Below are 18,427 nucleotides of genomic sequence, written 5' to 3'. Positions count from 1 at the left end.
CAATTTGGAATCAAACTGTGCTGCTTCCCTTTCTGCCCTGTCAGGAGTGTAATATCTTGTATATTTGCTTATTAAAACTTCACTGCTGTTGCCTGAGCTGAAAGGACACAAGATACCAATGCATTTCCCAGGTTTCTGTGTACTGATGGAGCAAAAGAATTTATTTTGTACTCAATACAAACTACTTTACTTTTAAATGTAAAATAGTGTGTGTGAGTGCACTGTACTTTGTTTAAGGGCTCTTCCCAAGCTGCACTGACTAAAGAACCCTCTTGTTCTGAGAACTCTCCCCTCATTTGTTTCTGGTGTATTTCTACCAAAAAACAAGTGCTAATTTTTGCCCCAAATCATTTAACAGGCAACTCCAAATGAAAAAGAGGAGGAGCTGAGAGGAGGGGTACTGGAAGGGCTCAGAACAGATATAAATGTCTGTGTTTGGAAGGGGAGAGGTTGTAGCAAGGTTTTCAAGGCTTAAGGCACAATCTCAGATTTGTCATGTAGGCAATCTCTGGATGGGATGGGGCCTGTCACATTGTTTGTTCTTCTGAGAAAATTGCATTGGATGTGCAGAGAAATGAAACCTGCTGTTTCCTGGCACTGAACAGCATCTCTCTTATTGATCTGAAAAGGTGAGAGGGGGAGAGGATTTCCTGTGCTCACCTGTCTTCTCTGGATTTCTCTGGAGCATCTCAAATCCTCCATGGTGGGCTAATGATTTTTCAACCCTAATGCTCCAGGTTTGGAAATTATTGCAAACTATTTAATCAAGATCAGACGGGTCACAGTTCTCTCTATATGTCCCTGCCACCAAGTCTTCCTCACCTCAGCTCATTACTGCAGCCAATTTTCAATTCCTTTTGCCCCTGGACATCTGTATCCAGTGCAGCTGGTCTGGCATCTGCCACAGAGTGCAGTGGCTTCAACATTTCCATCCTCTCCCAGCTCCCTTGGACCCATTCAGATTCCCCACAGCTGCCACATTGTGTGGAAAGAGCATGATAGTGTTGAAAATATTTTAAAAGATTGTCAGGTTGTGGAACATCCTCCTCTGCAGTGTCTGTGTATGAAAGAAGGGTTTGCCAGGCTGCTGTCTGGGATGACAGAAACCACCAAGGCACAGCCTCATGGACTCCCTGGTTCCAGTCAGTCATTCCAGAGAGCAGCAGAATGTTTAGAAAATACTTCATTCATCTCTGTGGGGTAGGAGCTGTCAGTGTTTGCCCTCCTAATTGGAGCTGAGATGTAATGACCCTTTATAGAACCAAAGATAATTAATTGTCCTAGTCAGCCCTATACACTCAAACATAGACACTTGACTCATTTCTTCAGTGAATCAGGGTTAAAAAAAGGCTTTATTCAATTTTTCACCTTTTTTTTTAAAACTAACTCCTCACAAGTACATTCATGTCAGACTGGCATTTACAGGAGGGACAAGAGGAAGAGTAAACATGCAATCAAGAAAATCCCCACAGAGCTCTTGAGTCAATGTCAGGCACAGTTTCATCAGGAGGAATTCAGCAAGGATGTGCCCAGTAACATCATTTGACATTGTCAAAAGCACAGCAAAGGAAAAGGAAGGATTCATAGGAATTCTTGCTGAAGATGCTGATGTAAATGAATAAAGTTTCACCCAATTTCAATATCTGGGCCCTGCAAAGACCTTCATGGTATAGTTGCTCACCTTTACCTGTTGTGGTTGGATTTAAAGGGCTTGGATCAAGATAATAGAAATCAATTTGTTTGTCCCACAGTGACACGGAGAAGGGCAGAGGATAAAGCAATAATCTGTGAGGAAGTACATGCCAGGCTGCCTACTTTTTGATCTGGAAAAAGATATTTTTGTCAGTGTTCACAGTGTAATCTGAGATGCCTGGGAAAGCCTGCAGCTTTTCAATTTCTGCCTTTTTGTGCTTTAATCCAGGAGCATTTAAACAGCAGACAGAGGCACCTGTCCATGGAAAAGGGAGCAAGCAGTGGTGCAGGGTGTGAAAGGCAGCCCAGAAGACATGGAAACCTATTTATTCCTGAGTCAGGACACTCATCCATAGGAGCTATATCCAGCAGCAGAATGAAACTGAGCCCTGCTCATGGCTTGGGCTGCACTGGGCCATGAATTGCACGCAGCATCCTGCTCAGGTGGTGCTGTTCTCTAAAATCTGCTCCTGCTGCACTTGTGCCATGTCCCTGCTGTGTCATTCCCCTGGGGATGCCCAGCCAGGGATGTGCTGGGCTGTGGCACTGACAGTGCCCATGAGGGACTGGGTGGGGGTCTTGAACACCCTGCAATGGCCAGGGACAGGAGCTGCTGCCCCAGCTCTGAGGGGGAGAGCAGTGCATGAAGGAGGTTGAGTGGAGTCTTGAAGCTTTCTGAAGTTTGCAGGAAATGCTCATTTCCCAGCAGAAGTCAGGCAGGAGCACACATGAAGGGCTGTATTGACAGCTGGGTTCTGCCACATGCAGGGGATGAAGTCAGATTTCCTTTGACTGATTGTGAGAGAAGCATTTCCCATTCCCTCCTGCTCTCTGCTGTCCTCCCTGCTGGATGCAGCTCCACACCATCCAGTGGTGGGAACCCAAACCTTGTCTAGGTGCCTTGGGCTGCCCTCTGTGTTCTGGGGCTGCTCATCCAGGGGGCTGAGCTCCAACAGGAGCTGCTCTTCTGCCAAAGTCACTGAAGCAGCCAAATCTCTTCAACATTCTTCAAGAAATGTGAACAACAGACACCATGTGGTGATGGCTTCACCATTGTCCTTCAGCAGGTACTGAAACTGCACCCGGCAGCATCCTGGGCTCCCTTTTAGCTTAGTTCCCATCATGACTATCCTTTAGCTGCATCACCATGCTTAGAAGGTCAATTTGTCTGCCAAAATCCTTCTGAAAGTGCTGCTCAGAGTCACTCTTTGCCTTATTGGGGTGACCAACCCATTCCACTCTCCAGACATGTGCTCAGATGTGCTGCAGGATTAGTTTAATTTCTTATATTTCCATAGGAGGGGCACTTGCTCTCAGGTCTGGGGTGTCACCCACTCCTGTGTCACAGCACTGTTTGTGTTGGGTGCTATTTTTGGGGATGGCAGTGCTGTGTTCTTGCTGGGCTGTTGTGTGCCCAGAACTGCAGTAGGAGAATTGTTCATTTTGGGGATGTCTCCTCTGTGACACCCTGAGAGGGCACTGTGACACCCTGGCAGGGTGTTTGCTGTTTCTGCTTCCCTCTGTGGGCTGACCCTGCTGCTCAGAGCACAGGAAGGGAGGGACTTCCTGGCTCAGGGGCCTCTTTGCCCATTTCTGTGACTATTTGCTTGTTTGCTGAGAGATGACTTAGAGCCCATGTGAGACACAAACATCCCTTTATCACGCTGCTTGTATCACCCTAATGGAATTCTGTCAGCTGAGGATAAAATGTGGACTAAGAAAGCAATTATAGAGTGAATCTCCAAGCTGCAGGAAGAGCTGAGAGATGGGGACCCAGTGCCCAGCTGGAGTAATTTCTTGTCCAACTGCCCTCTAAATCTTGCTGGGAAGAGATCAATTTTCCACCCTTGTCTGACAGCATCAGTTCCCTTCACCCTGGCTCAGGACCCTGTGAAGTGCTGCAGTGTTAAAGATCTGGGCCCAAAAGGAAACACTTGCAATTGGTGACTCCCTTCTTACTGACCTAGGAATTCCTGGAGAAGGGGGAAATCAGGCTGCAAACCTTCTGACTGCCATCTCTGTGGTGTTCCCTCCCTGAGCTGCTGCCTGAAGGAGAGGACTGACCATCCCAAGGAGCAGCAGGGTAGGAATTTCCCAGCCTGGAATAATATTGCTGCCTCCACCCATGGCTCACTGCTTTGGCTTTAATTAGGAGAGGAAAAGCACCTGACCTGTGAGCTGCTCTCCCCAGGTGTCCTGGTTATTTCTGGAAGGTCTCAATTATGCAGTGAGACCACAGAGAGATCCTGCCTTTAGCTTTCAGCTTGCTCAAGGTCTCTTTGGCTGTGACTAAAATCAACTTGACTCTCAAAGTCTTAGTGTTGATCTCTGCTCATGGGACTTCCAAAAATGCCCAGATTTTGTGCAGTTTATGGAAAGAGAATGGACATTTTGGGGACTATAAATCCAAGGAAATATATTAGGTAGATTTAGCTCACCTGAACTTCTCCCTCTAAGATATCACAGAAACATTAGGAATGAAAAAGACCTCCAAGATCATTGAGTCCAGCCTGTGACTGATCACCACCTTGTCAGCCAGACCAGAGCATTTATAACTCCTCAGTTACAAAAGCAGGCAGGTCTCTCAGCCAGCTGTAAAATAAAATATCCAAAAGAATGATGGAGGGCAACAGCACATGAAAGAATGACAGGATTTTGTTGGCAGCTGAGGGAAGGTCCTGCTTGTGCAGGAGGAACATGGAATGGAGCTTGAGGAGGATAAAAACACAGAGTGAGGGCACAGGAGCAGATGGGTGCCTCAGGGAAAGTGCTGCCTGCATGGAGGAAGTGAAATGCAGCAGTGCTGGTGGGAATCATGGAATTGGTTGTTTCAGAGCTCCATTTCTTGTTTTCCTCAGCTTATCTGGATCTAACTGGGAAAGGAGCTTCACTGGTTTTTGACAGAACATTGTGCTAAGCATGTGGAGGTGAATGTCAGTGCTAGAAATAGCCAAGGCTCCTCAACAAAGGAGCATTTATAACATGAAAGTCTTGTGGCTCTGGAGGAGCCTGGGGTGGGAGAAGTGGAAGGGGAAGTTTTGGGTCTGGAACCTGGACACTGCACCTCAGAGCCAACATAAGGGCCAGGAAGAGACTGGAACTCAGCTGCTGCCTCCTGAGAGTGTGAGCCCAGCTGGGAATTATGGACTGAACTGGTCTCCGGACTATCCCTGAACTGCTCTCCAGACCCTATCCCTGAACAGGTCTCCAGACTATCCCTGGTCTCCAGACCCTATCCCTGAGCTGGTCTCCAGACCCTATCCCTGAACTGCTCTCCAGACCCTATCCCTGAACTGGTCTCCAGATCTTTTTCACCTGGAGCTGGAACAGATGTGAGGCCAATTCTGGGATGCAGAACAAGTGTGGTCAGCAGCAGGGCAAGGCAGCACAGAGGGAGCTGCTGTGGCTGGGAGGTTTCTCAGGGAAATGATTCCTCACCCAGGGGGACCATTGTGCTGGAGAAAGAGAAGGATGCTGTGGTAAATGCAGTGAGCCAGGACAGCTGAGCCCTTTTATCTCTTTCACCGAGAATTCTCTTCTGCCTGACAGCATGAGGTGGCTGCCAGAACAGAGGTTGCTGTGTGAAACAAGCTGGGGAAAGGACTTTCATCTTGAGCAAGAAAGAGCTTTTATGTCTCATCAGAAAGGGCCAGGGGCCAAGGGAGCCCCAGCAGAGCAGGAGGATGCTCTGGGCAGCCCAGGGAGCTGGGACATGGTGGGGCTCAGCCCTGGAATGCCCCACTGGGGCTGTTCCTGCCTCTCATTATTCCTGGCTCTGTGCTCCCATTCATCAAAGGCTTCCCTGGCTGCTTTCTGCAATTACACACCTCTTTTTTTTAACCTTGCAGAAGTCAGACTGGGTTACACAGAGCTTCAAGCAGTTTGGCCTGAAAACTTCTAGGAATGGAGGATGCAGAGCTTCTCTGGGCAACCTGCTTTAATACTTAACTGTCCTCATAGGGAAAAAGTTTTTCCTTTGGCACATAATAACCTGTACCCTCCCCTCCCGCTGATTAAAGGCACAGATCAGCATGGATAAAACTTCTGGCATTGCAGAAAGGTCATCTCTGTTGTTGTCATTGAGCTGTGTAATAATAAATTCCATCTCTCAACTATAATTTCAGATTTGCAGATTAGCAAAAATCCTATGATCCACCTCTTTCCCGGGATGCTGGAGACACTGCTAAAAATAGAGTGAGTAGCAAAGCTACCTGCAATGGTCTGAGCCGAAACAGTGGTAAAAACTAATTTACAGTGAATGTCAGTTCTGGCTTGTTTCCAAAGGAATGTTTTGGGATGGCTAGCTGGATACTGGAAATTGTTTGGTAAGGATTCCTTGGTGAACAGATGAATCAAAGTGACATTTCCATTACCAACAGGAGATCTGTCTGTGGCCAGAATTCATGGGGAAGGATATGGGATGATAGTATGACTTTTCATTATGTTTAATATTGTCAGAGAAATTAAATAGCCACTATTATTCATCTCTCTGGGGTAGTAACGTATCTGAATATTAACACAAAATGAGAGATCTGATCAAAACCCACTGACCCAGCAAGGCATTGATGTGTATTTTAATCACTCTCTTTGGGCCACTCAGATAATTTACTCTTCATTATAAATTGGCCAGAAGCTGTGGTCTGCATTTCTCAGGGCAGGGCTGGGGAGGATCAGTGTCCTGTCCTTGTGTGGGAGCCCTTTGGGGTGTCCCAGTGCCACCTGTGTTCCTGGGGGAGCAGCATCAAGGCCCTCAGGACATCTGCTCTGTTGTCACCTGCCTGTGGGCTGGGAATAAGTAAATAAATAATCCAGAGATTATAAATCATCCAGAGATGATTTATTGGGCTCTTGTTTCCCTGTCAGGCTCTGAGGAGGGGAGAGGTCTGTGGGGGAGAGCTCCAGCTCAGAGTGGAAAAGAAATGGAAACTTTTACAGAAATGGATGGATGGGAAAAATGGAAAAGGGTCTCAGGAGGCACTTTCACCTTGGAAAACAAAAATTGTAGGTTTATTGTGAAATTACTGAAGTCAGGTTGAAATGTGCCAGGGGCAGTGGCTGTATAAATGTATAGAGAACACATCATGGGGAGCAGACATTCAGGGAGGACTGATGGAGAAGGCATTACTGGTAATTAATGGCACTGCCCAAACCCCTGTGACTCACAATTCAGGCCAGATGATACCTGTAATTGATAAAAGATGCAGACAGTTGCCTAAAATTTGCTGTGTTGTATTTTAAGTCATAGAGCAGAAGAGCTGGTGGACTTGTTTTGCATAAAGCATTTGCATTATGCAGGGATATTATTATTAACAGGATGAAGGGGTAACCCTTGAGGTCATAAAATGCATGGTTCAATGAGTGACTTTGACTGCAATTATGCATTAGAGATATTAATGAGAAGGCTGACAAATGAATTGGTGATGCATGTAGAACTAACCACAGCAAAGAGCTCTCCAAATCAATGCTACAAAAAGTTTGCCATTTATCTTCTTTATCCACTGATGCAGATGTAAATTAAGTTCTTTTATTCTTTTTAAAATGTTTTTGTTGTTAGAAGTTTGGTTTCGTTTTTTCAGCACAGAGTTTATTATTCAGGATTTTTTACAGGATTTTACAGGATTTTTTACAGGAATGCTGTCTGATCAGAGGGGTTGGACACGCTGACCTCCAGAGGCTCTTTCCAGCTGAAATTATTCTGTGATTCCACGAGCAGCATGCATCAGGACCCTCTGTTTAACACAAGTTATCTGCTGAAGAATCTGCTCTGCCAACTGGAGCCCATGGAGCCACAGCAGGGGCCATATTAATAGGTTGCTTATTTAATGCAATCAATCAGTGCAAACTACACATTGCCTGAGGCTGGAAAAAAATATTGTTGTCCTCACACTTCTGACCAGACATCTGCTCTGGGAGATGACAGGGGGAGGCAGGCTGTGTCAGGCTCTGAGGCCCTCAGGACACAGGCAGGATGAATGCCCAGCATGGCCCTTGAATGAGTGTGATACTAATGACTCTGGACCCAGGCATGGCTGGAAAATAGCAAATGTAATGCCTGTAGTTAAGAGAGAAAAGGAAAGAAAGTAATTTGGTCTGGTATTGGGTCTTAGAGCTCGAGAATATGTGTTCAAGGGGAAAAAAAACCAGTTTAATGAAGAGTAGACAGAATGCAACATGGATTTAAAGGCTAATTTTTCACTGTGTGTCTGATTGCTTGCCCTGCCTGTCTCCATACAAGTGGAGGTGATAACATTTTGGAGAGAAGGCTTATTTATGCTAAGGGGCCAGGCAGGAGGGGTTGGAATCAGTGTGAATTGTCCAAGAAGAACAATGGCTGAATCTCTTTAACTGTCACAGTAATGGGGCTGTGTAATTGCTTTTCTGTCTGAATAGCAGGCAGCAAGACCTAGGGCCTAAAGACAGAGCAAGCTTCTAACAGGGCATATTCTGGCAAGCACAGGATGTTAAAAATCAACGCCAACAAAATGGCTTTCAGGCCTGTATATTTAAGACCCTGCTGTCTTGGTTTGGTTGTGCTGACTCAGTTCTGAGCTGTGCAGGAAGAAGGGCTCTTCCTGCAGGTGTGGGCGGCCAGCCCTCGTCCTCCTGTTGTGTTAGGAGTGGGTGGGATCAGAAAAAATAGACTGGACACAGAAAAACTCTCAGGGATGGTGGGCAGACAGCTGTGCTCCTCTCCCCAGCAAAGCAGCAAGGCAAGCTGAGACCTGTGGAAGGATGAAAGGACTTGGTAATGCACATCAACAAGAGGAAAATGAGTTGAAAATCAGTGGATTTTTCTACCTGTGTAGAAATTGGAGAAGGTGCCTCAAGCACAGGGAAATGGTCACAAAGATAATGCAGTAATTGAAGGCTGAGACATCTTCACAGGGAAGAGCTGCCTTCAAGGTATAAATGCAGCAGGGGGAAAGGAAGAATTGAGGAGTTCTAAAGGACAGGTGGAGTCGGTTTGTCCTGCTGCTTTCTTCCCCTTCCCCTGAGCACTTGGGCTGCTGTGGCTGCCAAGGCTCTGGGACAGACTGTAGGGCTCAGAAGGTGCAGATTACTACTACTACTATTATTACTATTATTAATAATAATAAAAAATACAATAATTATTAGTAATCACTATTAAGGTAATAATAATAATAATAATAAAAATTAAATAATAGTAATAGTAATAGTAATAATAATAATAATAGTAGTAGTAGTAGTATTGTATAGAAGCTCTGACAAGACTGGCCAGCTCCAGCTGGACGCAAATAACCTAGAAATTCCTCTGGAATAGCTAAAAGCCAAGACTATCAGGGTAAAAGACCTGATGCACATCTCCAGAGTGGGTGGAAGTGATTCACAGTACAACTGACCCTGTGGAAGAAGATACTGAAACCTGAAAGGGACCCAGAACTGACACTATTTGACAGAACCAGCCCTGGTGATGTAAGGTTAATAAAAATAATTCATGGGTTTGTGCTAGATCTGAGGCATGAGGAGAATGAGACTAAAAGAGAAAATTGAGCATATTGTTTGATCTCATGAGCATGAGAAACCACAGAGCCTGTTCTCACAGGAACAAATGGATTAAAATTTTACAGGCAGGGAGGGCAGGCAGTGCAACATATAAAGATGGATATTGCTAAATGTGTTTTTTTCAGTGTCCACTGGAAGTTATAGATAGCTCCAAAGAGAGACCTCAGAGAGAGATGGGGGTCTGGTCCGCCCCAGAAAAATGAGTGTGGAGCAGTTCCTGTGTGTGTTCTGTGGGAGAAGGATCAGCCCAGCTCATCCAAAGGGACAGGCTTTCCTACAAGAAAGAGCCAGGAAAGCAGAACAGGGTGCAGGGGGTGTTTGTGTGAGACTCAGTGCACAGAGCCTTCCATCGGGTTTGTGATGGTCCACCCTGGGGGATTTGCTCTGAGAGGACACTCAGAACATCTCCAGTGGCTCCAGAATGCCTCCAGTGGCTCCCATCACCCTGCACAGCCCTGTGCCCACCTGAGCCCCCAGTCCCTTTGGGGGCTGTCCCTGTCCCAAGGGCACACACTGCACAGCCCTGATTTCCCTGGGGGTGCCACCTGTGGCTCTGTGCCTCAACAGTGGCACAGGGCAGTGTGGGCAGTGCCATGCCTGTGTCTGCACAGCAGCTTGGAAGTGAAATAAATTGCTACAAATTTATTGGAGCAATTTATTTTACCTATTTTAAAGAGAGCTTCAACCAATGTCTTTGTGAGTGCAGCAGAGACCATCCTGCTGAAAGGGAGGTGCCACCAAAGTCAGTGTCCCCACAGAGTTGTGCCCAGCAGGTCCAGAGTGTGGCTGTGTTCCCCTCCCATCACCCAGGGTGTCTGGATCTGGGCTGGCACTGGGAATGATCTCCTTTCAGTGCTTTTGTAATTGTTTTTTTTTTCTCCTCCCTGTTATTTTTGGAATAAGCTTTAGAAGTGGATTAGAGCCCAGCAGAGGGGAAGGGGGGCTGAACTCTCAGGTTACCTCTTGCCCTCCCCAGGGCCTGGCAGGAGCAGCAGGATGGAGTGTTCTGAGACCAGGGAAGTGACTCTGCCCAAGGAGTGTCCCTGACTCTGAGAGGCACTGGGTGAACCAGGACAGGACAGTGTGGCTGCCACTGCCACTGAACAACAGGGACATCCCTGCAGCCCTCCACTCTCACCTTTACAGAGCAGGCTGCAGGGCCAGGCCTGTGGGGGAACCTGGGGGACAAACTGTTCATCCATGGCACGGTGCTGGTTCCCAGATGGGAGGAAGGAGCTCCAGGGCCATGTTCCTGTGTGTCCTCCTTTCCTTGGGACAGGCTCCATGGCAGTGTCCCTTTGAGGGACCCCTTCAGCTGGGTTAACACATCTGAGCTGGTCTGTCAGCCCAGTCCCCACAGACTGGGAGAGCTGCAGGCCACAGACCTTCCCCTGTCTCACTGCTGGGGTGGTGATTTAGGAGCACATGGCAGAGCTTTGTACCCTGATCCCCATGACCTGGCTGGGCTCACCACAGCTGCTCACCACTGTGCCCTGGGTTTGTGCCCCTGAAACCAAGGATTCAGTTGGGCAGGGGAACGTTTGGAATTCCCAGGTCTCCTTTCAGTGTGTGTTCAGGTTATGGTCCTGATTGATTTGATGTGCAAAGCCCTTTTAGACAAATAAATAAAAAAAGAACAGGCAGAATTTTCTAACAAGTAATGTCATTTAATGAATGATACACTCTAGAAAATAGAAACTACCCAGATGCTGGTTGGTTGGTTGGTCTGTTTGGGGCTGGGAGAAGGCCCTTGCTTGGACGTACAACGCCTTCGTGGGATTCTTTTGTCAGCATTTGTAGTTGCTGGAAACAAGGACACGTCCATAGATTGAAAGAGACACCAAAGGAGCAATTGTTTTCTAAAATGTGGGAAGAGTGCAGGGTGCCATCCCACTCTGTGTCACTGGGCAAGTGGCATGAGGGCTCAGAGCTCACCAACACCTTCACAGACAATCCATACCTAAGGGACCAACGGGACCTAGCACAGCCCAGTCCTCTGGAGTCACTGCAGACCTGGCACTCTGCACAACACTCTGGGCTCTGCTGTTACTGCACTGCACTCTGGGTGCCTTTCTGCACGTGCTGTGTCTCTTCCCTCAATGTCTGGCTGCTAATTCCAGGGAATATGCTTTTCAGGATGTCACAGTAGACCGTGTACAGCTCTGGGTCTATGTTGGGCTTGGGCAGGGAGCAGGAGTTGCAGGCCTGCTCGGTGCCTGGGTGCTGTGGCCAGTACACATCACTGAAGAGAGCAGTGAGGATCTTGTGGGCAGCCTTGTAAGGGTCATCCTCAAACTGCACCATGGCCTTGAGCTCCATCAGGGTGTAGCCATTGTACCTCTTGCTGTCCTCGGCCAGGGGCTGCACCGTCTCACCTATGTGTCTCACCTTCCACTTCAGGCATTTCAGGTCTTCCTTTACATCCTCTAGCTCTTTCTCCATGGCTTGGAATTCCTGTGTGGTTACAAATCTCCTGCCAAGGAAAGAAGTGGCAGAGACAGGGTGGAGTTCAGAGGCTTGGAGGAGTGGGGTGAGCCCAGCTTGCCTGGGGTCGGAGCAGACAGTGGAGCTTTGGGGGGACATCCTGGCCATGTCACGGAGCACCAGCCCCTGCTCTGCTCTGCTCTGCTCTGCTCTGCTCTGCCAGGCTCCAGGGGACAGCAGAGCTTCTCTCTGTGCTACAAGGGGAAGTTGTGCTGCCTCCTCTGGAAGGAAAGGAGGCACCTGAAAATTGGGCCCTGCTGGAGGAGCTGAGGGTGACAGCCTGGCCCAGGTCTGTCATTAGGTCTGGAGAGCTAAATGGGGATATGGAAATTGGGCATTTTGCTTCCTGAGTAACAGGGTTTAGTGGAAGCACAGGGTGGGTACTGGAAAACAAACACTGGGAACATCTGAATCATAAAAGATATTTAAATTTTTTTTATGGGAGGGCTCTTACTGATTCTATGCCAACATGGGCTGTTTGAGGACTTAGACACCTGTGTGCTCTGGATACATACCTCTCATGATCAGGATCTTCCAGATCTGATTCAAACCCCTTTCCTGTATTCTTTAATTCAGTTTCAGAATAGCCAGGAGCCTGGGAACTCTCTTCAGGAGTCGCTGTTGCTGGAGGCCTTGTGCTTGTCCTGGTTGGGGTCAGTGTGTGATCTGAAGCTGAAGCTCGTACGTTTTGTGCTGAGTGAGGACAGAAGGTGGAGAAGGAAGCTGCATTGATCCCTGGGCTGACTGGAGAGCAGTCAGAGTATTGCTGTGGCTTGGCTGAGCTGGGTGTTAGACTGAGCCTGAGGCTGGCTGGGCAAGATGCTGGAATAGTCCTTGCTCCGAGTGGGCTGGAACACGATATTGCTAAATTTGTATCTCTTTGCTCAAGTGGTTGAGGGTTTGGTGATTCCCCTGGGGCCAATCTAGTGATGGAGGTGATGTCCAGCAGGGTTTGATCCTGAACCATGGAGATCTGGCTGGTTGGTTCTGATGAAAGTGAAGAGCTGCTTGATGTGTCGCTGGAAGAGCTTGACGTAGCGAATGGGGGGATTTTCTGAGCATTATGGTCACTCCTGTTCCTCTGCGGGCTAGTGACACTTAGAGCTGGGTGTTGTGAAGCCCTAAAGAAAGACAAACACACACTTTTTCCTCTGGACTGGGCTAAAGGCTTGTAAGAAAATTTTAGGCCTATTTTGGGACAATTTTAAGCCTGTTTCCCACAGCTGCATTTCCCCACAGGCTGATTTGCTTCTCATGTCTGTATAAAACCCTCTGCTTCTCATGACCAGGAGCAAAGCATTTGAGAATAAGGCACAGGAATTCAGGACCAGCTCCTCCCTGCTGCTGACTGAGCCCATGTCAGCTGTCCTCAGTGTGAGAACCACTGGGACATCCACATTCTCCTTCCCAAAAATCACGCAGCTCTGTGAGAACCAAGGGTTTGGTGCTGGGGAAGGACAGGAAGGGGTGAAAGCTGCGGGCATCATGGCTCTGAGAACACAAAAACCTGGCTGCAGGTGGCCACAGCACCTCTCCCTGCCCTTCCTGCCCAGTGTGAAGACCTGCCTTCCTTCCATGGCCCTCATGCTTCAATCCCCTGGGAACACTGCCTGGGAACCCAGGGAATTAGGGGATGGCTAAATTTTTCTTAGTTTGTCAATACTGATGGCAAGAGAGGAAAATGTTGCACCCCTGTGGCCTGGAACTTTACTGGCAGGTGGGGAATGCAGCTAAAAATGCCTTGCCCTTGAAGGGGAACAAAGACAATCACTGTGCAGATCATGGTGCAGGATTTCCAACAGCCAAAGGACATGACAAGCTTTTGTAGTGATGCCAGGGAACAAGTGAGTCTTTTTGTGCATCTGGTAAATCCTTGTGGTGGAAGGACAGCAGCAAATCCTGGTCTGGATGGGATGTGTGAGATCTGTGCATGAGGTCCTGTCCTGTGGCCTGAATTACCTACATAGTCACTCCTCCTCCCTGCACTTTTCTCAGTGTTGGATGCAATTAAACACCAAACATTTAAGGTTCTAAAGAGCATGTCTCACACCTCTGGGCTTCAATAGGGTTAATTTGCTAAATCACGGCTTAATTATCAGGTCTAAATCAAATTTGAAAGGTTTTATAATTGGAAATGCAGACAGTTACAGAGCTACTGCATAAAAGCAGGGCCTAAAAGGAATCATAAAATGGGTTATGTAAAGGGCAGGAGAGAAAACAAGCTCAAAGAGAGAAAATGTGTCCCAGGGAGCACCTGGGAGTGCCTTGCCTTCTTAAGCTGGCTGAACAGCACTGGAAGGCCAGAATTGCCAGCTGGGCATGAGGAAAGCGTTTTCACCCTGAGGGTGCTCAAACAGTGGGGTAGAGGCCAGGAGAGGAATTGGGATCTCCATCCTTGGATGTGTTCAGATCTAACTGGGCAAGGAATGAAGCAGCCTGATCCACCCTGGGAGCACAGGACTGGAGCAGAGCCCTCCAGGGTCCCTGTCCACACTCTGCTATTCTGTGGTTCTGCCTAACTATGAAAATAATTTATTCCTCCCCTGTTCCCCTTCCTCCTCTCACTTTTCTCCCCTCTGAGCCCCACCTCACCATTCTTCTCTTCCATTGGAACCTCTGTTCCCACTGACTTTATGGTGCCTGCTGCAGGAGAGTCCCTGATGAATAAAAAGCTTTTTTTTTTACAGAAAAACCAGAGTTATTTGGCTCAGAGGGATTGCTGTCCCTTCCTTACATGTCAGGGTCAGTAGCTCAGGCTTTGGACCATGGGAGACAAGACACAATCCCACTTTAAGACAATTAAAACAAAAAAAATGCATTTTGGCTGTTAAAATTACATGTATTTATCCTAAAATATCTCACCATGTCAAACTATCTGAACTGAGAACAATCCCCACCTCCATTCTAGGGGGGATAGGATATGCACAGTAAGGGAAAGGCTATTTGGGTGCACATAAAGTCTGAAAGACTTAATTTCACATGTTTAGCAGTGTGGGACAGGGTTGGCTTTTGAGGGGGGTGGTTTGGGGAGTTTTTTTGCATAAATCCAGGATTAGCTGTAGGAGATGAAGCATTTATTGAAAGATGCAATTTAAAAGAGTGACAGAAAGCACGTTTCATAACTAATCCCACTGAAATTTATATAAGAAACCTTTCAATTCACCTGTGCACTGGAGGAAACAAAAAATGTATTATAAACTGTCAGCTTATTTTTGCTTCCCTTTTCCACCCCATAGTTTTCAGGAGCTGCCATGCTCCACACAGGACTGCATTTACTTTTATCACCCTCCTTATCTCGGAAGCAGAAAAACTGGTAGCTCAAGAAGCAATGTTAAAGCAAAATGTCAGTCTGGATGTTAGCAGAGGTAAATGAGGACAGAACTGAGACCTTTAGCTTTGGAATTTCCTAGTGGGCACGGCTTTGCCTGAAGACAGGAATGAGATTCCCACTGCTGTCAGTGCAGCAAGGCTGGATCTTCGACCCGTAACCATGGTGCTTTATCAGAGGGGATTTTTCCCCACTCGCTTTTTTTTTTCTACGTGGTGAATCACTACGAACTGAATAAATTACAGGAAGAATTGCAAGACCTGGAGTTGGAATCAATGCTGACATGAAACAGGCAGCTGATTGCAGCTGTCAGGTACCTCCACAAGGAGAAACCTTGGCTCAACTTTGAGCGACACTTCAAATGCGTCAAGCCCTTGTTGTCTGCCGCCTCCCAGCCTGTGCTGCTCAGCATATAAAGCATGTTCCCCGTTGTCACAGTGACCTTGGCTGCCGTCTGTGCCTTGCCCTCTCCAGCTGAGCTGGTGCTACACGCTTTTTTGGAGACATTTGAAAGTTGCCTGCACGTCCAGCAGCACTTCGCTTCCACGGCGCTCATGACCGAGGGAAAAAAAAAACCAACCAGTGGATATTATTTGGTTTTTGTTTTTTATGAATTGTTTCCACTGTGTTTTAAACCTAGAGTTCTTCTGATGAACTTGTCTGAATAGGAAAAAATTACACTATGCTTCAGAGTGAAGCGCTGAGGGATTGGTTGCATAAATCTCACTGTAGACAGCCGGGGTGGGAGGATGGTAAAAGAGCTGTAGGATGGACCCAAGGGAAATGCCTACAGGGTGATGACATGAGAATAAAACTATTTTTTTCAAGGCCTCCTCTTTGTCAGGTGACCCTTCTGAAATGCCCACGCTGCCAAAACAGTGACATATTATTTCTTTAACACTGAATTAATTTTGAATAATCTCTCAGTTTTCTACAAGAGCAGCTGGTGTCCTGAACTCTGGGTTTATCTGCCTCAAATAACACCAAGGCTTTCAGTCACAGACAGTAAGAATTTGCTGTTTCCTGCTCAGCTCTTCCTCTTCTGGGCTATTTATCTCTTCTTTGGCTCTGCCAACACACCTGTCCCTCCTTGTCCTTTGTGATATTTCTCCTGTCTCTCTCTTGCCCATTTGACTTTCAGCATCTGCACCTCTCCCACCTGCCCTGTGGCATCCAGGCTCCTCATGTTAATGCCTTATGGTGGGACAGCTCTGGAGGGAAGGGTGGGAGTGGCATGGACATACAGATGTCTGAAATCAGGGACTGTTGCTGGATGTGAGCTAATAACAGTGTGCTTTTCTTGCTAATAAATAACTGTGCAACAACAACAAAAATATTCTGAGGTGAAACTTCTATATTTTTGTGCAGGGGCTATACACAGCTGGAGCACTGAGATCTCCCAGCTTTGCACTTCTGAAAGAAAAAGCTGAGACTTCCAAGGTCAAAAATGACAGCAAATAGACTTTAAAAGTGTCTGGAAATGCTAAATTTGGTATGTCCGGGGGTATCAGATGTATAGGGGCCGGTACCATATGTTTGCTCAGGAAGGCAGCTTGGGGAGAGCAGAGGATGCCAAGTTATGGTTAGAGCTCCCTGGTGCTCAGCTCAGGTAAGTTGAAACCCTGCTAAAGGGGTTTAAAGGAAAGAAAATAATTTTCTTTTTAACCCCGTTAAAAGAAAATTATAGTTCAGTGATGGACATTAAATGGTTTAATATAGAATTATCGAGACTGAATAACTGCATTGTCCTGATTGAGTCTACTCTGGATTCAAGCTTCTGATGGAATTTATAATTTAAGGTCACTTCTCACAATGGAGAGCTCAATCTTGCCAACAGAGGAACCTGATATCCTGCCCTGGCATAAGGCCCTTTGTGCTACCTGTGCTCCCACAGTGCTGTTGGGCTGCTCAGAAACCTTTAACATTCTCTCTTCCAAAATCACCTGGCCAGGTAGTGTTTGTCTTCCACAATTGCTCAGCCTCGTTCTCCTCTTTACAGCTTTTGCTCTTCCACTCCTCAGGGGCACTCCCCCAGATCCTTTCCTCTCAACAAGGACAGATGCCCTGATTTGTCTTGCTGGGAGGACAGAAAGATTCACGACGCCTGAGGATGAGCCAGTTCTCCTCATCTGCCGTTTGCTCCAGGCTGGAGCCTCCTCAGAGCCCTCTGGGTGAGCTGCAGGTCCTGCAGGGGATGGGGTGCTGGCTGAGGAGAGCAGCAGGAGCAGCTCCAGGTGGTGCCTCCTGGTGTCCTGCTGGCAGGGGCCACCCCTGTGGGACGTGTCCTTGGAGTGCTCCTGGTGACCTGCTGGCGTTTCCTCTGCTGGTGGCCCTGGCTTGGTCTGTTCCAGGTGATGTGTCCTCTTCTTCCTCACCACCCATGGGGTCAGTGTGATCTTGGTGGCTGCTCTGCTTTTAGCCAAGCCCTTCTCTTGCTGTTTTCTCTCCGTTCTCAATCCTCTGCTGGCCATGGGCCCCTGGAATGGGGAATGTGACAAGGACTGGGAGTGTGGGACCCTGGAACCAGCATCAAGGAGGATCCTGGGGTCAGGCCCAGGCCAGTTACGGCTTGGTGGACTTGCTTGAAGAAGGAGAGGTTCATCTGAGCGTTGTGAGGCTTTGTGCCATCCCAAGCAGCAGTAACTAATGGTTTTTCTCCCTAATAAGCATGGATAATGAGCATTTTGCAGCTTCTATTGGATTTGTAAGCAAACTGTGAACTGAGAGCACAACTTCCCTCCTGTCACTTCATTAATATTGATCTGATTTCATTACAGAAGGTAAGGATGTGAGGCTGAGCCTGATGGAATATTGAGGGATGGACACTGTTCTTTAACCTGACTCTGGGCTTCTTGTTTGGGGTTTGCCTTCCCAGTGCTGTCAGCACTCTATGGGGTGAGCTCTGGGTCCTTTAAAATGGAAACACTTGGGACAGGGCTGGCCATATTCCTTGGAACACCTATTGCCAAGACTTGTTATTGGTTCTTTAAAACCAAGACCTCTGGACAGGCTTCAGTAATAAGATAAACACATTTGAGAACCTGCCAGGAGCTTGGCAGGTGAGGAACATTCTCAGGAAACATGACCCAGATCAATTTTGTACCAAGAGACATTTTCAGGCCTGTGAGAATGAAGGGCATGGATCTGCCTGTGGAGAGGTCCATGACTGACAATGACATTTTCAAGGAGCAGGAGTTACCAATGAGCTGATGACAAACCCAGCTGGAGAGCAGTGCCAGCACTATCATGCCTGTGGGGACACCACCTGCAGTGACATGGGACTGGAGAGCTGTTCCAGCAGGTCTGGGCAGGGAGCAGGACCCTCACGGGTGGGGGTTACACACACCAAGCTTCCATGAGAATGTGGCTGAGATGTGCATCTCAGCAAGACAGAGGCAG

At 47.5% G+C, this 18,427-nt stretch overlaps 1 protein-coding gene across 2 annotated transcripts in view; it reads right to left on the bottom strand.

Annotated features, from left to right (window-relative positions):
- Positions 1 to 10,862: 10,862 nt before the first annotated feature.
- GSG1L (GSG1 like) overlaps positions 10,863 to 18,427 on the bottom strand; it is a 56,517-nt gene continuing 48,952 nt past the window's right edge. The window contains exons 6-7 of one of the 2 annotated variants that reach the window (XM_063171148.1): positions 12,216 to 12,821; positions 10,863 to 11,689 (exon numbers count right to left, since the gene is read on the bottom strand). In XM_063171148.1, the coding sequence (XP_063027218.1) occupies positions 11,263 to 11,689; positions 12,216 to 12,821 (1,033 nt within the window). In that variant the 3' untranslated portion in view covers positions 10,863 to 11,262. Of the gene's footprint in view, positions 11,690 to 12,215; positions 12,822 to 18,427 lie in introns of those variants that run through there. The other variant, XM_063171149.1, reaches the window with a different exon arrangement.

The sequence above is a fragment of the Melospiza melodia genome, chromosome 18, assembly GCF_035770615.1.
Source record: "Melospiza melodia melodia isolate bMelMel2 chromosome 18, bMelMel2.pri, whole genome shotgun sequence".
NCBI lineage: Eukaryota > Metazoa > Chordata > Aves > Passeriformes > Passerellidae > Melospiza > Melospiza melodia.
The sequence above is the reverse complement of the archived record's forward strand: the minus strand, read 5'-3'. Positions and strand labels throughout refer to the sequence as shown.